The following is a 21,092-nucleotide window of genomic DNA, read 5'->3' on the forward strand; positions in this document are numbered from 1 at the left end:
CGGCTGGAGATTGCCACGTGGAAAGTGGGTTTGTTGTAAATTGATCTTCAAAGGAGTGTCATCATCGTGATCAGATGAGCGTTCCAGATCATGCCATGTCACAGTTAGTTATAACTGAATGGTTGTGCACGATGAGCATTAACAACCTTCTAGAAGATCTACAGCTGTAAACCTTTATGCCCTTGTCATGTGTCTATTCTGTTGTAACCGAAAAAAAACACTTTTGTACAAGTCTTGATCCCAGGCGCGCGAAGATGTTCAGGATCTTATCTTCAAACCTAAATGTACCCTTGCGCGAGCCCGCGCAAGGGTGTTAGTTGAATGTTAGGTTTATCCTTTCTCCGACGTATGGTTATCGAAGATTGTTTTCTTTTATATTTTTTTTAGAACCGCTGCGCAGCCGCGCAGGGTTCTGTTAAAGGTGTTTCTTTAGGATAGGACTATGGTATGGCCTCGTGATCTTGCGCAAGGTTTCCTAGACCATGTTCCTTTGTCTTTGAATTGTTCCTTCTCGAATCCTGTTTAGGACAGCTGCTGCGCAGCCCGCGTATGGTCTCTATTCAATATGTTTTGGGATAAGGTTGTGGTATGGTCCAATGCGCCTGCACAAGGTTTTTGGGACCATACCCCTTCGATAATTGTTTTAAAAATCTATATAATACATTAAATTCTGATGAATAACATACATATCATCATCACCATAATGATATCATCACCATAATGATACTTGATATATTTAAAAATGTAAATATATAATCTTAATCTCAAAAAAATAATTTTTTATTTCATAGCATATAAATATAAATAATTCCATCAAAATTTATATTACAAAAGAAAAGTTTATTTTTTAAAATAATAAAGCAACTAGAATGAAACATTACTAAACAATAGTTAAAGGAAAATACTTAAAAGTTTTCAGGTATACATTTCGGGTAAACGGGTATCTAGTTTCGGGTAATTGGGTCGGGTATCATCTAATCCCATACCCGGCCCAATACTCGTCGGTTATCGGGTATACCCGTCCCAAATGCTTCGGGTATACCCATCGGATTCAAGTATTTTTGTCATCCCTTGCCTAAGAAGGCTAAAGACATTTTAAAACCTCAATATTAGATTCAAATGAACTTTGATTGAATCCACTCCTGTTGTGTTGGAACTGGCTCGTCAAGTTTTACCATATTAGAGTTTAGGGTTTAGCTATGAATGTTTAATTTTTAGGTTTTAGCTTAAAGGTTTTGTTTTAGGGAACAAGGTTTAGCTTTAGGGCTTAGATTTAGGGATTAGGGTTCAACAAGTCGGTTGCAACGCTGCCGGAGTGAGTTCAATTAGAGTTCGTTTAAGCAAGTTTCCTACGTTTCTTAGGTTATGATATATTTGAACTTGAGCATGGTTGTCACTGTCTCAAAGGACGAGTATCCGTCGAGTAATCTCTACAAGGTAGGCTGCCGAGACAATTTTCTTCAACTCAGTCTAATTACTCGCTATCGATCAAACGAGATCAAGCTCGGCCATAATCCATCTAGTTGGTCAACCCGGTCCGAGTTTGACTTAAAAAAGGTAAAACATAATTCCTATGTCTACCATATTAAATAATGGATATTATTTTTCAAGGAATGAATATAAAATTTCAAAATATTTTACTATTTGAACATTTATTTTTTATTTATGTTGATATTAACATATGTTGTTATAGATATTAGTAGACTTATGATATATGACATGTTTATAATTTCCTAAAAACTAATTTCTTTATAATTTAACATGTCTAAGTAGTCACCGAGTACTTGCAACTCCCCCCCCCCCCCCGGCTGACCGACATGGGAGTGCCTAGGACTTCTGCAACCATGGTTTAAACTTCAAAGTCATGCAAGTCATGAATAACGCGGAATTGATTTGGGTAAATTTGATTGGTAATCTATTCCTTGCATGGTAGTGCTACCGAGCTTATAAAATATGGGAGCTTATAATTTTTAGGGCACGTGTAACCTAGCAAGAGGAATTTATGCTTGAATGTAACACCTCGTAAATTCGTGTCCGTTAATATACCGACACGTGTCCCGTTGATCCTCGTTTATGCCACGTGTCGGCCGAGAGGGACATATTTTATCGTTATGTTATTTTGATAACCTCTGAACGACATTAGAAAGTGGAAGGGCTAAAAGTGTCAACATGCCAAAACTTTGGCCTCTGAGTGACCTTTACGGACCGTAAGCCTTAGTGCTTATGGACCGTAAGGATGTTGGAATGTTGTAGCTGACAGGCGGTTACAGACCGTAAGACCTTGTGGCTTACGGACCGTAACCAATTCAAAACCATGGGCGCCAGAGTGGCTTACGGATCGTAAGCACTTATGCCATACTGTCCGTAAGGGACTGCCACTGGCAATTTTGTTTGGGAGTCAAGGCAGCCTGCCCTTGTGACACCTTTCACGCACAATGCCACTTCCTTGCAGCTCTTGCCACGACAATGGACACCTGGAAACATCCTACATCACCTCTAAACACCTGGATTGATCTTGTTCATACTCTCCAAGTATAAATAACGCCCTTGTGCTACCACCTTCCTTGCTCATTTCAATTTGTTCTCCTCTATACTCTATATTGGAAGTTCCTGATCTTTGGGAGCATCCTCTGAGTTCTTTTCCATCTATGGATCACTAGTAAGTGTTCCATCCCTTATCTTTTTATTAAAGTCAAGCGTTTTCGATAAACGCTTTGACTTTCGGTTAAGACATTTATGGCCCAGCCATTTTCGTAACGAACATGGCTACATGATTGTAATTAGGTAGGTGTTAATCCCTCAATAGGGCACCTCCTAAGAATCACGTTTGCTTGGTCAATTGACGAGTCAACTTATTATTAATTAAAAAGTCAAACGGGTCAGTTTTGAAAATAATCATAATTTGATAATGTAGGTGTTATAAAATGTGTTTTAACACTTTAATAACTTGGTAATAACTATTATAACATGTGTAAACATGTTCGGCTCGTCAATTCCAGGTTTAAGGTCGGTTCGCAACCGAAAGTCGCGAAGTTTGACTTCAGCTTTGACTTTCGATTCTGACCCGTTTTAGATTAGTTTGCTACTGATATAAGGTTGTATTATGATTATAATTTAACATAGCATAACCCTATGAGGTTAAATTACATGAGCATAATCATAATCTTAGTTTATGCACATGTTTCGTTATTATGCCAAACTTTGACTATTTTGCCCTTTTTATTAAAAATAAGGTTTTAAACACCAATGAACTTGCAAATGATTTACAAACTGATATGTTAATATAATTAACACATTATGATGTTATTATTCTGATAATAAACTGAGTTTTGTTAAAATATCGTAAATTATGCTTTTAAAAGACCAAAACGCCCTTTCGGCATTTAAAATGGTTTTAAACATAATTTCTTCACCAAAACTCATTACCTACTGATGTAATATCATAAGTAAAATTATTTGGGATGTCAAGTCAGATTATAAACTGAGTTTACATACGAGTTCTTGTACTATGTCGATCAATGACGATAATGCCCTTAGGGCACATAAAATGGTGGTTTTAATCATGATTTCTATACAAAACCTTTTACCTACTGTTATGTTATTTTAAATAACATATTTTAAACATACAAACCTTATGATAACATCAGATTTCATTAAACATCGCTTAAATCGTCATTTAGCGACTTAAACATAGTTTCGGCGCATAGTATGGTTTAAAACCATATTAACCAACCAAGACTTGTTACCTACTGATTTTATAACTTATTTAAAATGTTCTTACAGTAGGTACATGTTATGAACTCAGAATCCCAAATAAGTCATTAAAACTATGTGTGAAATAACCAAAATGCCCCTACGGTGCATAGTTTGGTCATAAACTATAAATCGCACATATGTTTGATATCCTACTGATATTATATCATAAATTAAGTATTTTTCATAACATCATATTACATACAAGTCCTTTTATACGTCACATAATGACCAAAACGCCCTTATGAGGCATAGTTTCATTTTAAAACGTTAACGGGCATATAAGTTGATATCCTACTGATATTACAACTTATTTAAAGTATAATGGCATATAGAACTTTTTCATGACTCATCCGGTTACCCGGTATCGCTTATATGTGTACGGTTAAGGTTATGTAACTAGTTTACATAATTTAACCGAAACGGGTTTAACCTTATCATTTTTATCTCAAATTCCAGAATGTTATATGTTTACCCATATTATACAAGTCTTAGTACTTGTCGGGTTAAAACTACATTCTATTCCGGTCATCGCTTAATCTAGCATATCGTACCATTTTCATAAAGTTAAGTTAACCAGTCCAAGTCTACGACTTAAATAGGAACCGTTAGCATTCTAATTGGTTATTTATACCATCATTCCAGACTAGAGCTTTCCAGTAAATGCTACCTACACTTAGTTAATTGATTACGGCTGAGCTATTTATAATTCTTGCATATTAAGACGAGTTTTAGCCCAGGTAAATACTCTTAACCTAATTTCCATATACGGGCTTGGGATATGGTAAATTATTACCGCTTGGTCGGGTATGGGATCAGTTAGCCGGATTGTGGTATAAAATCTACATAACTCGTTTTAATCTATTTTGTCTGATAACTTAAGCATTGGGGTTAACACGACCATGTCATGGATATCCTCGGCTCATTTAATTTACTAATGTCCACGACCTAAGCACGGGGTGTAGGCATACACCTGACAGATGCTAATGCCAAATTATTTTTATATACTCCTTCGCGAGTTTAAGTGGTGTGTCGGTTAATCATGTTATTCGGTTTTTGCACTGGACCCCATATGTATTGACAGACCTGTAAAACTGTATGCAAGATCATTTTGAATTGTCGCAAGTTATTTATAAAATTTTGTGCCTTGTCCACTTAAAACAATTTTGAAAAGATTTTCAAAATGTGTCGGTTATTTGTATTTATCAGTGACGTATTTTCAAAAGACTAAGTTACAGGTACAATACGAAAATAGGCTTGAAGCTGCTCGGTATTGACATAAGAGGATCTTGCAAATCCTTAGACATGCCTAAAGTCTATTGAACATCTTTTGTATATATTTACGTACCGCCTATGGATCTTTTATTACGAGCCGTCTATATGTTATTTTGAACTTTGAACATTTCGGTTTGTAATAATATTAAACTCCAAGACTTCCGCTGTGTGGTGTTGTTTGGCTATGACAATACCAATCTTACGTCACGATACTCCCCACCTGGGCCCACCGGGATTTGGTTGGAAATTCAGGGTGTGACAGGTTGGTATCAGAGCCAACGTTTGAGTGAATTAAACACTAGCCTTTTGCGCTTAATCTTAAACATACACAATAGCACATTCCTGAGACTTCTGAGTCTAGGCATTGACCTAGAATTTCTCATATCCTTAATAGGTTATTATTATTATTGTTTTTAACTTGTTTTTGAAGCAGGAAATATAAATATGCCACCTAGAGTTCGAGGACGTGGTGGAAAAGGAAAAGGTCCCATGAGAGGAGGGTCATCAATGCAAATACCTTCTCATACGCACAGTTCAAATCCATATCAGGATTCGGGAGATTTTTCTTCCCCTTGGCAACCTGCGAGACATTCCATCTCGCATGAATACTCACAATCAAACTCTTTTAACTCCCATAACTCTCACCATTCTCACCACTCGCACCATTCACTCCCATCACTCCCATTCGTTTCAGGGAGAATTTGAACCAAACCAGTACGTCAACACTCCTCTAGCTAAGCAGAATCAGTTGGACCAACCAGCAGCATTGGACGAGGACTCCGATCCGGAGATGCCACCGTCGGGGTCGCATGGACACCCCATTGAGATATCAAGTGGTTCCACTTCATATGCGGGATCACCATATCGGGGTCCCAATGAATAGGACCAGTATTTGAGTCAATTCTATTTTACGAATACTCATTCTCGTCATTCTTCTACACCGCCACCGCCACTACCTCACAAGAGGACGTCCAAATGGAGCCGGTGGAACAACCTCAACCACATCCAGAAACCTCTAGGAGAAAATGTGGTGCACGTATGTCAGTACGTGCTGGACAACGATCGGGTTCGCTTCTACCTTTGCCCCAATCTTACCCCATTATTCATGAGGATCCACAAATGGGTGGACCCTCAAACACTTCACCTGTGGTGGACCCAACACCACAACCTGTGATTGAACCAATACCTTAACCGGTGGTTCAACCATCACCATCGGGTTTTGGTAACCCAATCCTTATGTATCCAGACACGCTTGGATACAATCCTTTGAACCCAACTACTGAGTCTGTGGATTTTAATTATCCCGAACCAGTGTAGGACCCTTATATGCAAGCGGTCGTGCACAATGCACTTTACCCATCCTCTTTCCCTTCTACCTATCCAACTACTGGATATCCCAATTATGGGTACCAGTATCCGGTTGTGTCTCAACCACAACCTTCACCACCACCACAACTTGAGGCCATTCAAGAGGCCTTAGAACGGATGAGGGAAGTGCAGCGTCAGGCTGAGAAAACGGAGAAGAAGACGAACAAGTTCTTCAAGAAACTCTCCAAGTTGGTCAGAGGGAAGAATGATGAATGATGTCCTTCTATATTGTATTTTTTTTCTTTTAGTCCCTGCGTGGACATGTATTTTGTTTTAGTCCCTGCGTCGATATGTATTTCTTTTCAGTCCCTGCGTGGACAATTAGTTATGTTATATCAAGACCTGTTTAAGGCAAATTTTGTAAACCTTATTTAAATTAATGAAAATTTTCTTTGGAATTATTATTTTGTTATAATATATGTATTTCATTACATCTTTTCAAGCGATCGTCTCGATTTTAATTCGATCGGTATGGTATCGACACTCGATATAGTAACCAAAAGATACAAACAAAAAATAAAAGTAATGATATGACCAAAATGATGTCAACACGTGTTTTACAATGGTCGAAAGATGAAAACCATAAAAAACGAATATCGGTTCCAATAATAATGATACCAGTACCAATGTTGTTCGGTCGAAATCGACAGGGCATTGATGTTGCTAGGACGGTGTCAGTTTAGTTAGTCACGATAAGGGTATGGTACCAACACTCGCTATAGCTTACAATATATAAAATATACTCTATACTGCTACCGAAATTTGTTCAAACAGTATTGGCTCGGTTCGTCACAATAAAAAACAAAAAAATCGATTATATTTTACCCGTTCGATTCAAACAAAACTTATATTTAAATATAGATAAAAATAAGCATGTCGCAACATTATATTCGACATTTTATAAGGCAGTACTTGTATTATTAAAATAATGTAAAGGATAAACGGTGTCGACATATAATAAAAATATTAAAACGTAGATAAAAAATAGACATGTCGTAACTGCATAGTCAAAATTTTATAAAACACCATATCATTTAACAGAAAAAAATATGTTTGATTAATATAATAAAACAATTAAAAGCTAGAAAAATATAATAACATATATAATATTAATTTTGTTTACTATTCATCATCACTTTCTTTTCATATGTATAACTAGATGGATTGACCTGCGCTTCACGGCAGGAAATTAGTTGTGGATTAGAGGTGCAACTTGCTTTTCATGGAACTGATTGCAAGGTTTGGTTACAAAATGTGATTGCTACATACAAAAGGCAGCCCATGGTTACAAAATGTGATTGCTACATACAAAAGGCAGCCCATGGTTTTGTCGAACGTATCATAAGTTTATTTACAACAACTACTTCAGTTAATTGAGATGTACAAAACGTAGTGCATTCTGATGCAGTTGGTTGCATTCTTTTAGTTGGGCTGGTATTTGTTAGTGGCCTATTCCGGGAACCTGAGTTTCTTGGTGTCGCTTACGCCTTCTGTGCATTTTGATCACAGTCATTAGTAATGTTGTATTTGTTAAAAGTGGGCTTAAGTTAATACTTGGTATAGGATGGGATACCTGATTGACATAGTTGACGTTTAGCTGAAGGTTTGTTTTCATTTGATTCTAGGGCCAACTTTTTGTCTACAGTAGATGTTGTTTGTTGGGTAGGTGAAGGTGGTGTTGCTGTGATGTTTAGCTTGCTGTCGTAGTCGTTGTTGACGGAGAGAACACTTGAGTTAGGATTGGGAGTTGTTGAATGGGCATACTGAACCTGCATTGTGACGTCTTTTCCAATGGCTTCATATAGGGGTTCTGGTGTTTCATAACGGACTGTGTAGCCATGCTTCAGGACCATGTCTTTACATTGTATGCCGATTAACCCAACAGTTGCCTCGTCGAAAAAAGTTGCCATAGTAGGAGTTGTGTTGTCTGAGATCGTTGCAGCCACGCACTACCTACAGTTAGTTATTAATTAGGATATTTGGCTTCTTTTTTTTTGTATTGTATAATTATATTTCTTTTCATCTTACATGAATTTTGGTTCTGGTAGGTTTTGGTGACTACTACATGACCAACCTCTTTTTGTTTGGTATATTTTTCTTGGGCACTGTGGACACATTGTGTAGTACCATGGCCGACCTTTGATGTAAGTTGTCACTGATGCTTGGCAACTCAATGTTTGCCCCTGTATAACAAAGTTATCAGATCATATCATTATTTTAATGGTAATGAAATTTGTAGCTGAGAGTTGTTGGCGATCATTTACGAATATAGGAAACTTATAGGATAATACGATAAATAAAATATTTTTTAAATAGTATGTTGAACCTGTAAATAGTATTCATCAGCTTTTTCGATAGTATTGCATAATTGACCTAGGGTAATATGCTACCAATATTAACTAATTAATAACATTTACAAACTTTATTAACAATTACGCGGATAGTTTACAGTTATGTATGTACCTGGTTTTCTTTTTGGTGTTCCAAGAGCTCTGAAATTATTCTTTTGTTTCTGTCTTCTGCGCGAAGATGGCGTTCCTGTGATTCGTAGCCAGGGGTTGCTCCTAGTAGATGTAGTGTTCCTTCTTTGAACCTATAGAAGGAATTTGCTATGTTAGATTGTTAAAAAATTTATAGCTGAGTAAATGAAAGAGTCTTCTTGTTTACCTGTTTCTAGCTTCTATGGCACTCTCTACATCGGGGTTGAAGTAAACGTGGGTTGCTGGGGTTGACGACAGTTGTAGTTTGTCTGATGTGTGACCTTTGAAGATGGTGACCTTCAACGATGTGAATGCGGCGACAATCGGTTCTTCTGCGCTTAACATTGCTTGCTTATCAAAACGTGGAAGAACCTCTTCCCATAGGGTGACATCGATGTTTGGACCACTGTATTGATTTTATAGTTAGTTTCTGATTTTCATTAAACTATGAAGTAGAAATTGTCTAAAAGTACCTGATGTCTGTCAATTTCACACGTAGATAATTCTTCCCCTTTTTAGTGATACCTGGTATGGTGTCTTCTATTTTGCCCATGTAATCTGTAGAATGAACTATTTTGTTAAGCGTTAAGAAGTCAATATATCATAGCATCAATGAAAATAATTAGAATGGAAACCTGGTTGATTATCATATCTATAATGAGCATGCATTCAGTAATGTTTGATTTATTAATATGACAAATGTAATACCTGTGAGAACACTCAGTTTTTCGTCAGCAAGGTTGTCGTCGAGCCGGAGATGCAAGTTAGCATATGGACAAAAGTTAAAGTAATGCATTGGGAATGTTTCTGAGCCAGGTATCAAGGTTATCGTTGTTGTTATTCCCATGAGAATACTTGCTGGATGTGCATTAACTTTTAGTGATGTAGGTGCATCATTGCGTATGTAATCGTCTAGCAAGTAACATGAAAAAAGACTAATCTTCCTTTCAAAGTAATCATTGTCTAACCAAGGGACGGTTGCCTGTATTGCATCTCCCTGTATATGTACAGTAGGTTATGTTATTATATTGGTGATAGTGGGTAAGTAATGTGTGTAAAGGAAATACATACATATTTGTCTATCATGAGGTAGAAGAGGTCGTTACTTCGCTTCCACTTTCTTATAACATGGACTTCTATTGGTGCTGGATCACCCCTGGGGACGATTGATGCTATTCTGAAATCATTGATGATTGCCATTCTGTTCAAGAAAGATATTACCGTCATTAAATACACTGTATTGGAGGTTAGTAGATGGATAAGATGAAACATATTCTTAAAGTATAAGAACATATGGAAGTTATTTGATATGTATATTAATAACGTAAAATCCATGCTAACAATTCTGACTTTTGTAAGTGTAAATAGAAGTATTAAAGGCACCAACACTATTAGATAAGTGGTGCAGCTAAAGGGTTGTTTAGTGTGTGTGTGTAAAGTAGGGTAATAACCTCGTGAGCTGTAATTTCACCTAGGAGCTCTGAGTACACAATGTTTTTTGTTTTCTTTGCCTCACAATTTTGTTGAGGTTCTATAAGGACTTTGAGACCCGTTGGGGATGTTGCTCTTGACAGAGCAACATATAGTTGGCCATGACTAAACACAGGTTGAGGCAAGTACACAACAATTTTTTTAATGATTGGCCTTGGCTTTTATTTATAGTCATTGCATAACATGTTTTAATTGGAAAATTGTCGTCTTGTGAAGACAAAGGGCAAGTCTTTACTATTGTGTACAAAGCTGATTCTAGGTATGTAAACACGGTGTCCTACAGCAGTGCCTGTAATTACATGTGCCTCAATAATTCTAGGTAACAACTTAGAAATTAACAATCTAGTACCGTTACACAAACCAGATTTTGATTGATATTGCGTAACAGAATTACAGGGGCATTCACTTTAAGTTTTAGGCAATGTGGGGGAATACCATTGATGTTCAATAAGTTAAGATATCCAGGAGGGTACATCATATCCGTTTCACCTCCATTTTGGGAGTGAGGTACCATGGAGTCGAGACTTAAGTACGTTGAGCATTCTCCGGGGAAGACGCGAGTATCATGTCATTTATCTGAACAGCAGTGTCATTTCTCGGGCATACTATGGCTCTTTCGGACAAAGTAATTGATGTAGGAAATTTGAGCAGGTTATCATCGTAGACGAACCTTATTGACTCTCGCAGCCCGTTTTCTCCAGATTGGATAAGATATTGCGTAGGTATGTCAATGAATTTTGAGTCGGATGGTGATTCTTCGTCAATTGCACCTATCTTGCCATCCCCAACATCAAGTAGCCAATTGGAGAAGGATGTTATAGCTTCTTTTTCAGCGACAGTTGCATTGGACTGCGACAAGCGCATATTCTCTGTCAACATGTGAATGCTAAATTTGTCCCACAAATAAGACTTTGGTAGTGATGATGCTATGATTTCTGCTTTTGAAGCCTTTGGTTTGACTGGAAGTGTTTGTCTGAAGTCTCCTCCTAATAGAACAGATTTTTCGCCAAATAGTTTATCTTGGTTTCCAAGAACATCTCTAAGACTTTTATCCAAAGATTCGAAGCACCGACGATCGCTCATTGGTGCCTCATCCCAAATTATAAGGGATGTTTCTAAGAGTAGTTACGCAAGTTGTGTGTGTTTTTTTATGTTGCACAGAGAGTCATCAGTTAAATCTAGCGGGATTTTTAATCGAGAGTGGGCTGTTCTTCCTGATGGCAATAATAGTGATGCAATTCCAGATGCCGCTACTGCCAAAACAATCTTTCCAGTCGATCTAAGAGCAGCAATAATAGCAGTCCACAAATACGTTTTACCTGTACCACCATGGCCATATACAAATAAAAGCACTTGTACTTTGTCATTGACAGATTTAAGAACCTTGTCATATATTTTTCGCTGCCGATCATTCAAACCACGTAACATAATAATACTCTGGGCAGCTAGTGCCTCATGATCGTAACACCTTTCTTCCATAAGCAATCGGTTTCTAAGGGCTGCGACCATGGTGTCAGGAGGCATGGGAAGCCCAAACTCCGCGAGGGAGCGGGAGCCTGTGTTTGAATTAAGAAGCATTTCTATCTCATAGAGTACATATTGTTGCAAATTTGGAGCACAAAAATGTACGTTTGATGTTCCTGCAACTTGCCTTAGATTGAGAATTATGTCATCACTCATTCGTTCCCAATGTTCTTGCCACAATGCCAATTGATTTGATATCTCACAATATAGTAGCATGTGAACAAATAGGGCCCTAAGTTCTGCAGAAGTAGCCCAGCTAGATGCTTCTATAAATGCTGATGCCCATTCTCTATCATTTCCAATCAAACCCAACTTTTCGCAAGCAAGACGATACGTCGAACAAAGGACACCGGAAACTGTTCGGATATCCTCAAAGGAGCAACAACCAGTTTGGTGGCCAAGCAACAATCTCAAATAGAAAGGCTCGCCACATGTAGGATGAATATATGCTAATCGCCCAATCGTTGGATTTGTTGTTAACAATCTTCGGATCCACCCCTTTCCAGAAGGTTCCCACTTATATCTGGACACATAGTCAATGTATCTCAGATCTCTACCGCTAGGGTCTAATTGATTATTTCTCAACCATTCAGTCAAGGTTGTCTTACTTGTTGCTGGATTGGTTAGTATTTGTTGCAGTTTTTGATTGTCTTTAAAAGTAACATTCTGCATGTGCTCGAGGTGTACAGCCAACAATTGTACTGGTGGGTTTCTGTTGTGGATTGGGAATTGTAGTATTCGCCATGCTGCCTCGTGAGGACATATGAATCTCCCATCGACAAAGTTATTGATCTCATTAATGTTTTCAACAACATTAGTGTCAGATTGTGATGAAGATTCAGCGGTCCTTGTGACAGCATAACGCACACGATCTGCACCTTTGGAGATGTACTTGAAAAGATACTTGATAAGCATACTCCATCCACAATATTCAACATTAATGTGGGCTTCGAAACATAAACACAAAATTCTATTGTAAGGAACGACATATCCATTGTCAAGTGGTACCCCGCCTTTATCTACTTGAATGCCATTCGGCGATCTTTTGTAATGGATGTAACCTTGGTCGTCAAATCTAGTAACATGTTCGGGGCTTTTGGGAATAACTTAGAACATTTACCTTCTATCACGCAGGGAGCATTCATTTTTGGCAAACTGCAAGGTCCATGCATCATAGATTCTGTTAGTATTCGATACAAAACTGGATCTGTTGTCGGGTTAGGAATTTCAGCGCTAATGAAGTTATCAACATCCTCTGCATTTTGTATCTTGCATTCCGGCGTAACCCAAAGAAGCATATGACAATGTGGAAGGCCTCTTTTTTGAAATTCGATTGTGTATAAATCTGAAAAAAGTAGAGGTCATTGGTGTTAGTACCTAAGAAACCAAAAGGAATATGTATGTTAAATAATAGAGCAAAGTTTAGGAGTATACCAGCTGCAACTTTCCCAAATGTCTCGTGTGTCTTCAAAAACTTGACTAAAGCTTCAACCTTCATTTGAAACACTCTAGCAATAATGTCCGGTCTATCTTGTGAGTTTGCGCCACCAATTCTATTCAAGTAACGCTTGATTTCTGGCCATTTGACGCTACATGTAAAAGTTATGAAATATTGTGGGTTACCATGTACCCTACAGATTACAAGAGCATCTTGATAATGCTTATACATATATCGAGGGCCACCGGTAAAAGAAGACGGTAGGATTATTCTTTTTCCAACCTCACGGCCCTCGGTATCACCTTTCGAGAAGGCATCGTGGATACCACGCAAGAATTCAGAACGGAATTTATTTTGATTGGCACGAATATATTCAAGCCGACATTGCTCTATGGACACATATGCGTCGACCAAATATTGTTGAAAGAGACGACCTGCGTTTAACAACAACGTGTATGTATCCTTACGATCGTGGATCTGATAAGCATAAAACATATTCATGGTAAGGTTTCGATCTTTAGCCCGAGAACTCAGAGTCAATTGAAGTTCTGGAGACCAGCCTGGTTCCGCATAAGGGAAAAGAAGCGGGTACTGAAGAGGCATATATGATGAATGCAACTTGCTTACACGCTTTGCTCTGCCATCTTTACTATGTACCACGATATCATAGTCACTTGCTAAAGGGTCATTGTCTCGTACAATAGCACCAAGAGTACCCGCAACGGGTAACCCGTAAATGTTTTGTTTAGACTTGTTATAAAGGGTAATCGCAAACTCAGGTACTTGTTGTTGTGAGCAAAGGTCAGCCGCACTCTTAAAAAGGCGTATAAACTCATTGGTTTCGGCTAATGTACGCGTAAGAAGTGAGACAACATCTGGGGACAATCGACGTTGATCATCACTATTAAAAAAACGAAGTCTATTTTCAACTTCGTGCAGTGTATCATAGACATACATTTGAAGGAACCTAGGTTTCTCACCCGCTGAAGGGCATAAAGAGCCAATCTAGTGTGAAATTTGGTCAGACACCTTAAAAACATACGGACCAGCAGAATGGTTAATTGTATCATCAACGTCGGCACCAAATGATGTCATGGAAAACATGGAATTATACGCACGTATGTTTACCATGAATTGCGAGCTAGAATACAATTCTTTGATACATGATGGTGGCTCAACTGGAAAAGGAATGCGTACACTGCCTGCTTTGCAACACGTGTTATATCTAGGCCTTTGTTTAAGAGGAGATGATTTCAGCCGCTCTTCGAACCAGAAGAATGCGCCACAGTATTCGCATTCTTTTATACAATCTCCCAAATCAACGTATGAAGGGCCAGGCAACTGCAAAGCAAATGATGATGCTGGTGGACCCTCATACTGTTCCATATCAGGCTGGACAGAAGTTAGAGATTGTATAGAACGTTGATTGGCGGCAGCCCGCAACATGCTTGATCGCCTTACCAGCTGCCAATTGTTTGCACACCAAAATCAGCAGGTTCATTTGAGAAAGACTGCTCACCAGAATTTTCAAGTGCAAGAGCTTTTCGTTTTCTATCCAAAGAACGTGCAGCCATATGCAAACCTAATTTTGCAAACGCTGGCTTAAAATGGAAGAAAGCTTGGACTATAAAAGGAACAAAAACATCATATTGCGAACCAATTGGAGAGAACCAACTTACAAAAGAGCACTTTTATCTCAATACTCGGAATGATAATAAAAAACGAACGCAGTAATATATAGACAATCTAATCTAATCAACATGCAAATGATAAAAAAGAACAACAAAAAAGTGTAAGGCCAATTCTAACTGAAAATGTGATCAAATCATGCTAACGAAAATTAGAATTTGGTCTATCATACATCCTAAACTAAAATAAACATAAAGACAAACACTTTGACAGAACAAAAGAAAATCAATATTTAAGACGTGGGGAGCCATCAAGTAAACTAATTACATCATGAATTTCTATTCTTAACTTTTTTTGTTATTACTTTACATTCTAAACTATAATAAGCATAAAAATAAACACTTTAATAGAACAAAAGGTGATCTGTTTTGGTTAGTTTCATAGCCTTTTGATACTAAAAAAACTGCACTTTACTCTTATGTAGGACAGGCAAACAGGTCGGGTGGGGCCAGAATGGGTTAGGGTCAGAACGGGTTAGGGTCGAAATGGGTCAAATTTAAAAAGGGTTGTTTTGAGTCGGGTCAGAGCTGGTCTGGGTTGGAACGGATTCGCGTTCAAACGGGTTCGGGTCAGATTGGGTCCCGCTCGAATGGGTTTTGGGCCAAAACGGGTTGGGTTCATTCTTTTCCCATTTCTAAAAACATGATTTCATAATAAATATACCTTTTAGTCAAGTCGATACAAAAACCAAAACCGGGCACACGCGGAGACACGCTGTCGAAGATTATTCTGGTTCAGCTGGAAACAGAATATAAGTAATGATTTAAATAAACACGGTTGTAATATATACACAGTGTATATATGAAGTTTTTATAAAGCTATCTAACTATAAGTTCTGTATTTGCACCAAGTAATCGGAAAAATACAGGTGAAATAATTTCCAATTCAGTTTTGGTATTGAAATTATGAAACTGTTAATAAAGTATTTAGAATCCATTTGCGGATTTGAGTTCTGGTGATGCAGAATTTAATCTATTAGTATTTTTATGCAGTTGCCGTTTATTCAAAATTGATAAACTGAGTAGATATAATACTAATTCTATATAATAAAATTTATAAACAAAACTCTACTTTTACCTATAGTGATCTGATTATAGGGGTGTTTGGCAATGCGTTTTGAAAGTGAATCTCTATAATTATTTGAAAGTGAATCTCTATAATTATGTTTGCAAGTTGTAGATGATCAGTTTTCTAGTGTTTGGTATCATAAAATTAGTGTATGTGTAGGTGCAGTTAGATTAATTAGCTTAAGGGGAAAACAAAATTACTATAATATCCCCACTCAAACGTCGTTGATGCTATAAACTGTAAAAATCAAAGGGAAAAAGTATCGAAAACGAAAAAGAAACCGAAAGCAGAACTGAAACGAAACAACGAAAACGAAACAAAAAACCGATTCGAGACCGGCCAAAACGGAGCAAAAAACCGAATCGAAAACGAAAACAAAAAACCAAATCAAAACCAGCCAAAACGAAAGAAAAAACTAAAGAAAATAGAAACCGAACCGAAAAAGCGACCCAAACAAAACAAAAAAAAAAAACAAGCTGAAACCCGTCTCGTGCTAAAATTCGTCCCGACTCAAAACTCGTGTCATGCGAAAACTCATGTCGGCCCGAAACCCATCCCGTGCAGGAACCGTGCCGACCCAAAATCCGATCCGAACCAACTACGTTCCAATCCGAAACTCATCCCGGCCGCCTGAAACTCAATACGAACCCACATTGATCCATTTCTTTGAATATGTCGACCCGTTTTGACCCAAAAATATTTGAGATCGAATTTTAATTGACCCATTTTGACCCATTGAGTAAAAATATCTTGCCCAAACTAACCCATATAATTTAAAAAGCAACCCAAAGTGACCCACTCTGAAGGCTTTGAGTCAAGATTGCCCCCTCTACTCTTATGGTCACTGGATCGACTTTCATTTTTTAATCAAACAGAGAATTTCATCCTATACTAACCAAGTAAGTGGAACATAAATACCAATTTCATAATAACTTCTGTTATGGCTGTTTAAGAAAGAAACAACTTAAACCCTAGTTTCATAAAATTTAAATAAACAACTTCTAAGTTTTAAAATTCCAACTCCTAAGCCTCACTAAACATGTAAATCATTTATTTCCAATTCCAACCAAACAATTCTTAATATATCTCCAACATGTAGCTGCCAATCGATGAATATAATTCAAAATTCAATATATACCAAAGAAAGAAAATAAAAGGGGAGACCAATCAAATATAAGCAATAAGAAACAAACAACAAAATAAAAGGAGCAGTTGAACAGCAACAGCAGTAAACCTGTTATATGTGGAAGAACCCCACCAATGGAACAACAGTAAACCTATGGAAGAACCGTTGCACGCCAAACCAGTTTCAATTCAAACTTCCTTTTTCTTCAATCAAAACACAAATAAACAGCATCATAAGTGTGGTGAAGATTAATGAGAAAACAAAGAAACCTGGGAAACATGTACACGCGGCAGCAATAGGGACATAACAACACAAAAGGAATAAAACACATACGTGGGCCGTGGCTTATATATCAGGGGAAAAATGAGCCTGTTGGTAAAGGAAAATGAAGCCCAAAAAGAAACATTATAGAAGCTCAAAAGCCCATTTACAATTATACTGTTCATCATAAGTTTGTATTCATATAGATAATATTGCTGGTAGTGTCCACTTATATATGGGTCAAATTTGCCAAAATGAAGGTACAATTAGACTTTTAAAGTGTCGGAATTAACCAAGGGAGTTATTAAATACTTGGATGGTCCCTTGGTATTGCAAATCTGGCCCCTACACCTGAAAAGTTACACTAGCGGTTCTTATTGTTACTAAGCATAACATAAGTGGCATTTGGAGTGGATGGAGGTTAACTTTTATGAATAGTTAACACATTGATTTTGATTATAAAAGCAACATTATTCCAATATGATACGAGGTTATATGCTTGAAAAATAGTTTTTGGAAAACTTTAACCAATTTGACCGATTCTATAAAGCTAGTTTTATTTTATTTTAAATTTAACCCATTTGACATATAATAATACTACTACCCATATCGAGGGTTCACGGGTCAATTGAATGTACAATTAGACTTTTGAAGGTCAATGCTTCAACTGTTAAATCGTTAATTATATATGAAGTTAGGATAAGTAGATTAAACTTGGTCATCTCAGTGGTGGTTTAAAAAGAAAGGCGAGGTGTAATAGTAGATTAAACTTTTCATTAGAATTTGAAAATAGAAGAGTAAATTGTATGTTTATATATACGGTGGGAGTCGGCTACAAAATTCATTTTTCCTGCAAATTGTAAAAAGTGATAAAACATCATAATGTTAACCATAAAACACACTCAAACCCCACAAATAATAAAGTGAAGATTACTAAATCGTCATATTTGTGGGTTTTGTGTTTTATTTTGGATGATATGGCTTTGATTATCGAATGACTAACACTAGTGTGTTTTATATTGATTATCATGTTGTGTTTTATATTTATAGTTCTACGATGGTGTGTTTGAAGTTTTTATGGAATGTTTGGGTTTGGATATTTTGTTTTAGTGATTCTCACTCTGTTATTTGTGGGTTTTAAGTGTGTTTTATGGCTTGTGTTGTTTTATAACTTTTTACACTTTGTAGGAAAAATGGACTTTATAGCCGAACCTCATCCCTAATATATATACATATATAGAATTACGCTAAAATAAGAACCACCTCCAGTTGTAAGAACCATGAGAACTACCTGATCCGGGGCGAGGTGGACCCAATTTTTTTTTCATAAACGTAGATGCGTGTATTATAAACACATTTGTAAAAAAAATTAAAAAAAAAAATTGTCGTGGGTGTAGTTTTGAGCACCACAAGTTTGTGTTTACGGGTACCTACCGTAATTTTACGGTACCCGTAAACACAAACTTGTGGTGCTCAAAACTACACACACGACATTTTTTTTTTTGAATTTTTTTTACAAATGTGTTTATAATACACGCATCTACATTTATGAAAAAAAATTGGTCCACCTCGCCCCGTACGGTGTAGTTCTCACGGTTCTTACAACTGGAGGTGGTTCTTATTTTAGTGGTCCCCTATATATATATATATATATATAGAGAGAGAGAGAGAGAGAGAGAGGCTAATTATATTGAGAAAACTCACCCCAGTTAAGAAAACCCAGTAAACCCTCATATGTGGCTAGGATTGAGCCACATCACCTTATGTATAAAGATGAAGACAAGGACAATTTTGTCATTTTCCCTATTGTTGACTGAATATGAAAGAAAGACGGCTCCTGTTTGCTTTTTTTATACTCTCCTGTGTTGATTTATGAAGTGTACTTTGTACTATGACATCTTTTAGTCTTTTTGTGTTTTATGTAACATAAATATGCTTTTAAATTTAACACATCTCATTTCTCCCAAACAGAGTCTTTTTGTGTTTTATGAAGCATTTCTCAAATGAAGAACATATTTTACTTCCCAAAAATCCAGAGAGATAGATGGTTAGAGAGAGAGGCAATGAGGATCGGTGAGAGAGGCAGTGAAGATCGGAGAAAGATCAGAAGATCGAACGGGTGTTCCATACAACATCAGATTCAGATCTGGTTCAGATCCGAAATCTAAAAAGATGATCCAGTTCCAAGATGCTACCAGATCCAAAAGATGTTGGATGTTGAACATGATGTTCCAGTTCTAAAAGATCCTCCAGATCCATAAGTATGTTTGTTTTCAGGTTTTTTTTTTCAGATTTGCATTTTTTGTTTTTTTGTTTTATAGATCTTCATTTTTTGTGTTTTGTAGATCTGCAACTTTTTTTATTTTTTTGTTCAAGAAGATGAATGTTTTTTAGTTCTTGTTTTCTGGATATGTTGTTTTTTATTACTGATTTTTTCATTTTTTTTGTGTAAAATTTGTTTTCAGATCTGAACAAATGAAAACAATTTGATTTAAGTTCTTATGTATTGGATTAAAATCTAAGTTACTTTCTTGTTTATTGTTATGATGATTGAATCTAAAAAATATGTTGTTGTTGGATTCTTGTTAATAAAGTTATATTTTTTATATACATGTTATATTTTTGATGTAACAATTCTCATAACAATTCTTTGCCTCTTAGTTATGAAACTCCAAGATCTAGGCATTTTTATGTAACGCTGTGTAACCGGGTGTTAGAAATGTAACAATCGAAGAAAAAAAACATATTACATTTTTTGTGTTACATAAATAATGCCAGTTACGTTTTTTTATGTTACATAAATAATGCCCGTTACATTTTTTGTAACAATCAAAGCAAAAACGCCTGTTACATTTTTTGTGTTACATAAAAAAATGTAACAATCAAAGAAAAAATGTCTGTTACATTTTTTGTGTTACAGAAATAACGCTCGTTACAGAAAATAAAGTGCATTGTTACACTTTTTTAAATTACTGTAAAAATAAAGCGTGTTGTTATATTTTTCCAGGTTATTGTAAAGATAAAGTAACTGTTACGGAAACAAAGTGTGTTGTTACATTTTTTATGTTACAAAAAAAGTGGTTGTTACATATGTGACGTAAAATTGATCATGTACAAATTATATGTTACGTTTCTATGTAATATTTGATCATAGAAAAATTATATGTTACGTTTCTATGTAACATTTGATCTTAGAAAAAAAATATGTTACAAAAATAGATTGTCATATACACATGTAACAAAACCAAAAAAAAATATACGAGCAATAAAGAATATTGAAAAGTAGTTGGTATATCATATTTGGAGCAAAAAAGAAGTGTAACGATGAATATTGATGTGAGGGTTTCTTACAACATGTAGACTTTTGTCTGTTTATAAGAGAAATTGTATTAATGTTCCAATATTACCCTTCAGTACATGAAATATATTAAAAAATTAAGACAAAAGGACACAAAAGCAAGTTATTGGCAAAAGTGAATCCTAACCATCCATCAAGTATGATCAATGGTTGTTATCGGGTTTTCAGGGTTTATTCAACTCAAGTGAGTTTTAAATTTATCCTTGCCCTATATATATATAGGGTAGGGTTCCAGCGTGAACAACCTCCCAAGAGTGAACT

The 21,092-nt window shown here is 36.4% G+C and overlaps 2 protein-coding genes across 2 annotated transcripts; both read right to left on the reverse strand.

Moving 5' to 3' along the window:
- Nucleotides 1–7,602: 7,602 nt before the first annotated feature.
- On the reverse strand, nt 7,603–17,659 carry LOC110933027. Its single transcript, XM_035989597.1, has 9 exons — nt 17,321–17,659; nt 9,948–10,077; nt 9,585–9,873; nt 9,350–9,434; nt 9,064–9,282; nt 8,860–8,989; nt 8,425–8,579; nt 7,970–8,349; nt 7,603–7,886 (listed from the first exon to the last, which is right to left on the reverse strand). The coding sequence occupies exons 2-8, from the start codon at nt 10,074–10,076 to the stop codon at nt 8,346–8,348; spliced, it is 1,011 nt and encodes a 336-aa protein (XP_035845490.1). The 5' UTR covers nt 10,077; nt 17,321–17,659; the 3' UTR covers nt 7,603–7,886; nt 7,970–8,345.
- Nucleotides 11,493–14,286, reverse strand: LOC110933028. Its single transcript, XM_022176270.1, has 3 exons — nt 13,326–14,286; nt 13,012–13,236; nt 11,493–12,838 (listed from the first exon to the last, which is right to left on the reverse strand). Exons 1-3 carry the CDS (start codon nt 14,284–14,286, stop codon nt 11,493–11,495), a joined length of 2,532 nt encoding a protein of 843 aa, XP_022031962.1.
- Nucleotides 17,660–21,092: the final 3,433 nt, after the last annotated feature.

Source organism: Helianthus annuus, chromosome 4 (genome assembly GCF_002127325.2).
Source record: "Helianthus annuus cultivar XRQ/B chromosome 4, HanXRQr2.0-SUNRISE, whole genome shotgun sequence".
Classification (NCBI taxonomy): Eukaryota; Viridiplantae; Streptophyta; class Magnoliopsida; order Asterales; family Asteraceae; genus Helianthus; species Helianthus annuus.